This window comes from Indicator indicator, chromosome 4, assembly GCF_027791375.1.
Source record: "Indicator indicator isolate 239-I01 chromosome 4, UM_Iind_1.1, whole genome shotgun sequence".
NCBI lineage: Eukaryota > Metazoa > Chordata > Aves > Piciformes > Indicatoridae > Indicator > Indicator indicator.
The window spans coordinates 11,547,081-11,557,604 of NC_072013.1; the positions used below are offsets into that span (position 1 = coordinate 11,547,081).

At 46.3% G+C, this 10,524-nt stretch overlaps 1 protein-coding gene across 2 annotated transcripts; it reads right to left on the bottom strand.

Annotated features, from left to right (window-relative positions):
- Positions 1-1,071: 1,071 nt before the first annotated feature.
- Positions 1,072-10,524, bottom strand: ARFGAP2 (ADP ribosylation factor GTPase activating protein 2). 2 transcript variants are annotated; one of them, XM_054400115.1, is made up of 17 exons: positions 10,453-10,524; positions 10,082-10,200; positions 9,138-9,210; positions 8,492-8,623; positions 8,323-8,403; positions 7,419-7,521; positions 6,745-6,801; positions 5,540-5,584; positions 4,376-4,428; positions 3,877-4,013; positions 3,232-3,363; positions 2,644-2,772; positions 2,434-2,562; positions 1,945-2,071; positions 1,749-1,839; positions 1,509-1,627; positions 1,072-1,129 (listed from the first exon to the last, which is right to left on the bottom strand). In XM_054400115.1, the coding sequence occupies exons 1-17, from the start codon at positions 10,522-10,524 to the stop codon at positions 1,109-1,111; spliced, it is 1,620 nt and encodes a 539-aa protein (XP_054256090.1). In that variant the 3' UTR covers positions 1,072-1,108. The 2 variants fall into 2 exon arrangements, with proteins under 2 accessions (XP_054256090.1, XP_054256091.1); XM_054400116.1 differs by lacking the exon at positions 5,540-5,584.

Consider the following 10,524-nt stretch of genomic DNA (forward strand, 5'->3'; position numbering starts at 1 on the left):
TACTGTTACAGTGCAACCCACACCAAGGGACAAAGCCACAGGAAGGCTTGACCCTTCTCCCCTCTCCTGCCTCACTGCTGTGGCACTGGCCCTCTTCCCCTAGCCCTGCAGAGACCACAGCTCCTTCAGCTGGACAGGAGCACTGAAGGCTGTGGAAGCCCCAGAGGGAGCGGCTGGTGATGGACACTTCTGAACAGCTCCAGTCTATCTTCTTGCTAGTAGCTAGTGTGGAACTAGCCCTTTTACCCCATTTTCTTACTACCCTGCCCCCAATACCATAGTCCAAGGAAGAAAAAAACATGCTCTTGTTAAAACCAGAGTCAGGAGCAGACAGCCAACTTCAACAGGAATAAAAGGAGTCCTCACTCACTGCTGCACTTTGCAAGTTCACCTCATAGTGAAGTCACAGGCTCAAGCCTTTGACTTTTGTCCAAAGCCAGGTGACAAAACAACCAGGGATGCAGTAAATATCTTCACAGTATTTCTTTACCTGTCCCCTTTTTGCTGCTGATGTAATTGGAAGATAAAAATATAATGTTCACTTTTTTCCTCCTGCATCAATATATGCTGGTTTACAAGAGACTAAAAAGGATTATCCCATGGTGTAAGTCAGACCCTGTAAATACAGAGGACTCCACAGCACTGTGGACTGAAAGCAGTGAGCAGAACAAAAAAAACTGGTCATGTCCATGGGAAACAAGTAACATCATGTTCAGGAAAACAGTGCTCTCCTTTCCTCTGTTACTTGGTGATTTAAGGTAAAGGAGACAGGAAAGAAAGGAGCACTGATGAGGGCAACACAGGAGTGTCTGTCGTATCTTTTCCAGCAGTGTGGTTACCCCTGGAAGAAGGCCTGTCTCCACTGGCTAGGAGATAGCAGTGGGTATGAGGGCACAATGAATTTTAATAGAGTAGAATCCAGAGATATTTGGAAAGCATCCTGGGCACAGCCATATCCTGACACCCCTCCCCCCCACCTCTGCTTGCCTTCTTCCCTCCCCACACACCCCAGAAAAAGTAAGACAATCCTGCCGAGTTGACTGTAGGCAAAGGTGGCATCACTGCCTCCTGCTGCTGGCTTCCTTTTGAGTTGCAGTCCCCTGGGTGATCAATATGAGCCGTAACGATCCTGGGGAGAAAACACAGACACCATGCTCCAACACTTCAGCTAAACTTCAGAAACAGACAGCAAGGGTGACAGTGTGAGGTTATCTAGACAGGACATGCAAAGAGAGGAAGTACAATAGCCTTAAGTGCTGCCTGGGATTTGTGGGAAAAGGCCTATCTGACATAACAAGGTGTCTTGCGTGGCAGGCAAGTAAGGTTGGCCAAGTAGGTTTCACTGGTCACCTGCAATTGCTAAACTATTGCAATGTAGTCATCAGCTACAACTTGGGACTCTCCATGCAATTTGAGAAGATAATGATAAATCCAGCAGAAGCCAGGGTATGGTAAAAGTCCCTGAGCATGACAATGGGCTGTCTGAAGGTGCCATAGTGTAAGCTCACCTGGAGGGAGTTCATCACCCCATTGGCTAGGACAGCCATCTTGCCAGCAACTGATTTAACTCCTTGCTTGAACTGTGCAATGTCCGCTGCAGGTAGGACGTTTCCAATTGACACACCACCTATAAGAACCAGTAAGAGTTAGCCTGGAGTCCCCCCAGCTCCAGAGAGCACCCTGACCCTGCTCTAACACCAGGTACTCCAAAGGTGCCTCCTTCCTCAACCCACTGAGTGCTCACAAACCTGAGTGCACATTCTCAGCCTCTCCAAACAGGTCTGCAGAGCTGATGGCACTGCTGCCTGAGAGCTGCTGCAGTCGGGATCTGGCTTCATACTGCAGCAGAAAACAAAACAAAACAAGGTTATAGAGGAAGGGAACAAAGCAGGCTCAGAGCAAACAGGAGGAGATGAAGCCAGAACCAGAACAGAATGCATCTACCTCAGCATCTGCCTCCCGCCCAAAGAACATATCTGAAGAGATAGCTTTAGCCCCTGCAAACTTCTGCCGAGCTTCATTGGATTCCACAACAGATGTCCTGTTCTCTGTCTCTCGCCTACTGATGGGTCTGAGGAAACAAGAGGAGATACATCAACTCAAGCTCACCAATGCAGTAAAGAAACAGACCTCTCTCAAACCTCATGCGATCAAAGGAAAGCAACAAACTGTCAAATGCTAGCTACCATCAGGGCTCTCTCCCCATCTCAGGACAACCTGCACTTGATGACCATAAAGTCTTTACGAAACTTAAGGACACAACAGGCAGAAGAAATGCCCAAGGCCTCTGTTCTTGGCCTTGTGTATGCAAGTTACCTTCTGTGGCGTGAGGTTTCCTGTCATAACACCGCAGCCATCTCCCTCCAGACCTCCTAGACCTATCCCTTTATCCCACACACAATGAAGGTAGAGTAATAGTGGCAGGCACTTTACCTCTCTGAAACTGGCCGAATACTGGAAATGGTCACCTCAGGTTCCTCCTCTTTGTCCATTCCCCATGAAGAGTCTCCTTCCCATCGTGAGCCAAATGCATCTTCGAATGAAAAGGGACTGTATTTGTACCTAGGTACCACGAAATAAGTAATTTAGGCCAGACGCTAAAGTCAAAAATAAGCCAAAGACCACACTGAAGTCAAGTCTTACTTGGGGGGTCCAGATGTAAAGCCTCCAGCATCTTCAAACAAATCTAGTTGGGAGCGGGAAGGTTTTGCAGCCAGCGGTGTCTCCTGCTCAATTACTTGCATTTCAGACATCACAGAGTGTGAAACAGAACTAGCAGAAGAAAGAGGCAGTCAGGGCCTATGGGTCTGACAGCATCCAGTTCCTACAACCAGTCTGCCTCAAAATTGAATCTGGTCTTCACAGGCAGGGCAGGTGCTGCAAGTTTCGTGGGAGAGCTGTAGGATGCCAGCTCCTTTCACCACTTAACTAGCTTATCCTGACTTGAAATCTTGCAATTACCTTGAGGGGAAGTATCCTGCAGGGGATATCTGTCAAGCAGCAAGGCTTGAGGGCTAGGCACTGAGAGGCCACATGCATCTTTGGAAAGGCTAGATGAGAACTAGAACCTCTAAACAGAGCACCCATTCCTTCTGGGGTCTGAAGCATTTTTAGACGTAGTCCAGCGTATCACCACTTTATCAGTTAGAAGAGCAGCAAGCTACTGCCTTCAAAAAGCTTTTACAGAACAGGATGCTTCCAAAGTCACCGAACTCATCCACAGCCAAGTACCTTCTGGACACCAAGCCCATGCCCAGCCTCTCTGCTTGTTCACGCTTCTTCCCTTCAAGGTTCTGAAGTTTCTTCTCTTCCTTCTTCCGGTCAAGCTGCAGTTCCTGATAAGCCAGTCGCATTGAAGTGACTCTAAAGGAGAAAGATAGGGTGGGTACCAGCTCATTACTCTGCCCCCTGCCTGTGCTATGGAAGAGCACGAGGGAAAGTAAGCCTCACAACCCATCAAAACACTGACTGCCTTGCACAGAAGCTACTGCTTGTCTTCCCCTCTCACCTCCACTGGGATTCAACTGGGTTTTGGCTAACCATTATTGCCTCAGTGGAAGCATTTCACACCCCGCCTCCAGACAGAATGCCCCATCCAGTTCAGCCTCTGTCTTTTTCAGTCCTGTCCAAATGTCAACAAAATCACAAAAGATTTCTCTATCTGCCCCTTAAACTCTTCTGGGGATGATAATTTAAATAAAATATGGCAGTGTAACTTGCGCCCTGCTGTAAGGCCTCTCCTGGCTGATAGCTACTGTTCATTCTATTACGCAGAAAGTTCTGTACTCACATTAGGTGTTCCAGAGTCAAGAGCATTAACCTTGTATTACTTCTGCCTCATGTATGCAAGGTATTCAGTCCAAAGAGGGCACTTACATGGACTCCTCAGCTTGTTTCCTGGACTCCACTGCCTGCTGCTCCCTCAGCTGTTCTGCCACCTGGGCTTGCCGCTCAATCTCACTGAAGCTCTGGCTGCTCACTTTCTGGGCTCCAAGACCTTTTTTTGCACCCAACTTAAAAAAACAAAAACAAAAAACAGCGATTTCTTCACCCTAGATTGTTCATTGTAGAAAAAAACCCCACAATCCTACTCCTTGCTGCACCAATCAGGCCTTCTGTCTCCCTGTGTAGTCACAACCTACAGAACAGGGAACAACATCCAAAAGTTAACCCACCAGAGGCCAGTGCTAAGATATCAGCCACAAACACTTCAGACCATAATGAGTAATGATCCAAAAGCCTAATTGTTTTTGTCTGCTCTCCCTTCCCCAAAGGGATCTCTCAGGATGCAGCAGAAAGCAAGGCCCAGGGAAAGGATGGCAGTAACGTGAGATGTGTTCTACCTCCTCTCCATAAAACAAGTTCTCAGACATACCCCTTTCTTGGCAGCTCCTGGTTTCTTCTTTCCAATGAGGGAGGATTTGAGTTCTGCGAGAGGAGCAAAGCAGCCAATAAGCAGAAGTGAATTAAGTTAAGAAGCCAAAATTAGTCAGCAACCCACACATACATACACCATAGTCCCACTGCTGTAGAGTCCAAAGCACACCATGCAGCTTCACATCAGGAGCCTGGGTGAGTTCACCCAGTCAACAAAGATGCACTTAGTAGCTCTGTAATTGCACACTGGTGGCCTAGAGCGGCATGTCCATTGCTGGAGGAACTTTTAAGTGAGTTAAGGCCTTTGAGTAGCTCCTCCAAGTGTCATGCAGCTGCTGACCCTATCCAGGTAGGGATCAGGGTAGCTAGAGAACAACTAGATTTATTCCATACATAAATCCAAGAAAATGCAGCTTCAGAGCCATGATGGTCAGTGCCTCACCAATGCCTTAGGGACAAAGAAGCAAAAACCCTAAAGTGATATTTACATGAAAAGACCAATGACAAAATGGACCTAAAGTGCAGTAAGCTGTTAAAAGCAACAGGTTCCCTAATATCTGGTACCTGGAACCTGTCATTCTGAGGGCATGAAGCATGCTACACTTATAAAACCAGCCATGGTTCAGCTAAGCAGCAGACGCCTGGTGAGAAGTAAAAACAAAGTCAACAGAGAGGGGCTGCCAGGACATACTGTAGCTTCTAACATGTAGCTCCATAATCTTTTACTGCCCTTGTTTGACTTTTCTTCCACAGAAGCGTCTCCTTACTTTCTACATTCACATGACTTTTGTCAACCCATATGTTAGATCATTGACAGCCTTTCCTGTATCTCAGTCTATGAAATGGGGGGATTTGTAACATTCATACTACCCCAGATTTTTGCAGCTCGCTGTTCCTAACATTTGATTTGGAGTTCTTTGGGTTTTGTGTTATTTTTTGGTATCATTTTTATTTATTACTGTCAGGAAACATTTAACAGAAATGTCAGTAAGATCCCTTCCCAGATATGGAATAGCTGCTTTAGATCCCAATACTATACACATGAGCTTTGGCACAATTCTCTCCCTCCAAGCACAGGAAGCTAAAGAGTCGAAGGCAGAGTCGCAGAAGGGACAGGCAGTTGTCACAAGCAGCCAGCACAGGCCAGCTGTTAGCCAGTTACCTCTGGCAGGAGCAGACCTTTGTGTTGATAGACACATGGACATGTCTGAGGAAGAGACATAAAACACACGGAGTGAATGGACACTTGAGGACAGAGGGTTTCCATCTAGAATGGTGGGATGGTGTATTGGTTTTCACCCACTGTGGGGGTTTTCACCCACTCTGGGCTAGTGTGTTGGTTTTGTCTGGGACAGTCACTTTTTTCCCATAGTAATTAGTTGTATTGGCTGTATTTTGATAACTCAGGGATGCTTTCATTACTGCTAAGCAGTGCTTAAAAAGAGTCAAGGCCTTTTGTGCTCCTCACCTCACCAACAAGCAGGCTGGGAGCGCACAAGAAGCTGGGCGGAAACACAGTTGGAACACATAACCCCAACCTGCCAAAGACATGTTTCACACTCTAAGACATCATGCTCAGCATATAAAGCTGAGGGAAGAAGGAAGGAGCAGGGGAAGTTCAGAGTTATGGTGTTTGTCTTCCCAAATAACTTATGCATGATAGAGCCCTGCTTTCCTGGGGATGGCTGAACACCTGCCTGCCAATGGGAAGTGATGAAGGAATTCCTTATCTTGCTTTGCTTGTGGCTTTTGCTTTACCTGTTAAACTGTCTTTATCTCAACCCCCAAATTTTCTCACTTCTGCCCTTCCAGTTCTCCTCCCCATCCCCACCATGAGGGGGAGTGAGCAAGCAGCTGCATGGTGCTTAGCTGCCAGCTGGGGTGAGACCAGGACAGCTAGGAGCACACTCTCAGTAAGGAAAGAAGCTCCAGCTCCTATGTGCAGCCAGAATGGTAACAGCAGGAAAGAATCAGATACTGTTTCTCTGGAAGCTAAAAATTAATTTGCCTCCAAATCTTCTGGGGAAAAAACAATCCAACACCTCCAAAATAAGCAAAAAATGAACACCATGGCCATGTGGCATTGATTTGCCTAGTTGTAGATACGCAAATGCCAAGTTTTGTCTAAAGATCAAAAACGAAAACAAGTTTTTTTGGGAAGGAAACAGCTTTCAACTCAATCATCCAAAGTAGGAGAAAACCTCCAGTGAACTGTGGCTTGGTTTTGGGTTTTAGGGAGATCCTCACTACTGTCTTCACAGGTAGGTAAGCTCCTTTAGACAATATGGAAATTGGCTCATCAGTTCCAGCTCCATTGAACAGTAGGCAAAAGAGCATGACCGACCAGAGAGATAGAGTCTTACTTACCTAGAGGAGCTTTAGGAGATGTGCTCAACATGTCAATAGAGGGGCCCTGTCTGGAGCCTGTGGGCACAAAACCAGAAAAGAACAATCAGCATAGAGATTCTCAGCTTTCTTTTCAGTGTGTCCACAGTTCCTCTGCATGTCTCGTACGTCCTCTGCCCTCACCCCAAACAAGCAAATTCACAGTTTGAAACATGTAATTTCTCAAGCACAACATCTCCACAGAGCAAGTTATTTCCTCTGCAGTGTTCTTAACACATTAAAAGAAGGCAAAAACTCTGCAGGGGAATACACAAAACTGTTTCAAATTAGAGCTATGTTGCCAGATCCTTGATTTCCTTGTTGTTCACCCTAGGAACAGATTTTTGCTTTATATTTGCAAGTCATTTCCAGATCCACCAAACAGAAAAGATTCTTAAGAAAATAATGTCTGGAAGCAAGGAAATGGGGTAGCTAACCCCAAACACAGTTTCATGTGCGTTTCAGGAAAAGCAGAAAATCGATCCCAAGCAGAGCAGTGTTTTAAGAAGCCTCCACTAACATCATAGAGTACAGAGCTTCCAGTCTTCCAAGTCTGAACCAAAGGAGAAGCTCAGCCCTTCCATCTGTGGTACAGAAATGTATGCTCCTGGAAATTAAGTCAGGTTTTGGGGGAAGTTATTCAGCAGGGAACTCACTTGACAGTTCACTGCCTTCTGATGACTTGGCTGCTTTTTCCACCTCTGAGGAAGACTGTGCAGGATTCTGGCTGGCATCTGCTGTGTCCCAGGTACTGGAAAACTACAAGGAGATGCTCATTCCAGTGATTTGCAGAAGATGAATGAACCAAACTATCTTGAACGTACTTCAGGTTTAGAGACCTGTATTTAGTTTTAGGCCAAAGAAAATGTGTGGAGGTAACATATAGACAAGTCCACATTCCCTTAGCAGAGACAAAAGTGAAGGAAAAAAATCCAAACGGGAAGCTAAACTGAATGGAAGGCCAGGAGAAATGACAGCATCACTTGACAGTAGCATCCGAGTTGGCTACTGTGAGGCTACTACTGAGATTATCTTAAATCTGGGAGAAAGAATGTGAATGAGTTTCCCTGAAAAACATATAATCTCTGCTTTCACTTTCATTTCCATTCAGCACATTCTCATGTTACTCTACTTAAGTGAGAAAGTCTGCCCAGCATTGTGCAATCGGTTGCCTCACTTCACCAGGGTCTATGCACTGAAAAGCTGACTAAACCAAAAGTTAAAGCAACAGTCCCTGCTTTAACTGTAAAAAAAGACTATGCATTAATGTAGCACACAAAAGGAGTGCTGCATTTACAGGGAGTAAATGATATTTCTGAGTATTTCTTGAAGATAAAGACAGTCTTGAAAACAAATGACATGAATATTACAAGCCCCATGAGGGACTGTTTGGATCCATGACTATGTCCCAGACTGCTGACTGAATCTTAATTCTTCCATGTCAGTACTGAACAAGTACACAACTTTAAGAGTTCTTCCAAACTAAGTGGGATTGTCCCGGCTGAACAGCTGGCTATTTGAGAGCTGCTGAGGCTCTCTGGTTCAAACACTTATTCTCACCTGTGTGTGTTCCGTGAAGAAATCAGCATCACTCTTGTCAGGGGAGTGCCCAGGGGCTCCACTCAGTCCATCTACAAGCAACTGAACAGAGGAGAGGGGAAAAAAGATATCTTATAAGATTCAGCATCCACAGCTACACGTCTAAGAGTACTGAGCTGCTCAGACTTACATCAGTGCCATACTTGGCCATAGCAGAACTTGCCAGCTGCCGGATCTTCTCCCTGTACATCTGGGCAGCTCGACTATTATACTTAGCATTGGCATCTGTAGTAGTGCAGCCATGCTGGCGGAAGAAAGCAGTCTGAAAAGAGAAGAACATTCAGTCTCCTGACTGCTACATCATACTCAAGCAAGCATTAAACATAACTCTAACTCAACAGAAAAAAGCTTCCCATAAGCAGAAGCTGTAATACTGAGTGCACAGCATGAAGCAACCAGTCATTGATCAGCTTTCCCCAAGAAGCTTGAGACTAAAGAAACCATACCTGTCCTCCACGTTTGGATGCTGAGTCACAATGCTGAGCATGTGCTTTTAAACTTATCAGTGTTACTAACCCCTTTCCTTTAATACAACCGTGCCTCTCATTTAAATGAGACATAAAGAAACAACAACTCTGCATATCAGAAAGCAATATGTTTAAAGGTCACTGTCTGACTTCCAAGCACACCTAATAAACACCTCCCATCATTAAACGTTTTCAAAAAAGATCGAGAGGTTGCTACACAGAAATTCACACAGAGGAAAGAGACAAGAGAAAAAAGCACATGGATTAGCCAGAGGGAAAGCAGGCAAAATGCCTGCAGAGGCTCCTCACCGCATTGGCATTGCTGCCCACTTGCATACACCTTAGCTGGAACCAGTTCCAGTTAGAGTCCAACTCCGTGGACCTGTGTGAAAACAAATTGTTTCTATTAATAATGTGCAGACATGACGAACGGAACTAGAATGGTCAGACAATATCCCACCAGTACCCCAGAGTATAGGAGACATACAGGGAAGGAACATCTTGGTAGCTTCTTTGCTCCCGTAAGAAACTGAAACTTAGAATGAGGGGAAAAAAAAACCCCACACAACAGTTTCAGCTTAACACCAAATAACAGTCCAAACTTGTGTTGCTTATGAGGGCAGAGCTTCAGCCAAGAACTCTCATTCCACTTGTGATCTACTTGTGTACACAAGTTTCATATTCAGCCTGCCCCACAGATTAGGCCAGAACACGTGACAGAGCAACTGGGAAAACAACCAAGTAAAGCTAGGTGACAGAGCAAGTTTCATACCAGTTACTCAACATCTCTGAATAAGTAAAGCTCAAAGTTCTGTTTTTTTAAAAAATGCTAGCTTTAACAAGCACTGAAAATGAGATGAAGAGACTGAAAAATCTACCACCTTTCTCACCAGACTGATACATAGAAGATTAAATAACGGTCTTCTTTTCACCTTGCTCAGCACTACAGGATTCCCATATCGTTGCTTTACTGGCAAGATTCACGAACCACACTCTCAGTTTCTAAGACTGGGAGTCCACACAAGGTTAGCAAAAGTAACGTGGCAATCTTCCATTGAGACGGGAAAACTGAGTGACTTAAAACCTCCAGCGAGCAAACCACATAAAACTCGAGGCAATCATCCCGCGATAAAGCCTCTCTCTAACCGAGTCCCTGCGTCCTACCGCACCAGAGAGGCGCGGCTGCTCCAGGCCTGCCTGGCGGTCACCCAAGGCCAGAGCTCCCCGCCACGCACGCTCCGGGTCTCGCAGACCTGATGAAGCTGAGGTGAACGCCCAGGGACCTGTGGACGCCGGAACAGTCGATGCACAGGAAGACCCCGTAGGTGATGCTGGCCCAGCTCGGATTCTTGGCACCGCAGTCGAAGCACGACTAAAACGAAGGCAGAAAGACGGCTAGACTGAGGCAGCAGCTCTGCCGTTTTTCCACCTCCTGTCACAATAACGCGGCCTCGCTCCCAGTAACTCGGCCACTCTCCCTTGGCCTTCCCTGCACTTCAGGAACCCTCTACCCAGCCGCCCCACTGCCACAGGGTGGTCCAGCGCCCAGCGAGGTCTAGCCCAGAGCACACCAGACGCAGAGAAGCAACCCGTCGCAGGAGGCCGCCCGGCTAACTTCCACTACCTTGTTCGCCGGCAGCGCTCGAAGCCGCTTAAAGAGAGTCTGAATCTCCGTCTTGCTCGGTTCCACCGCCAT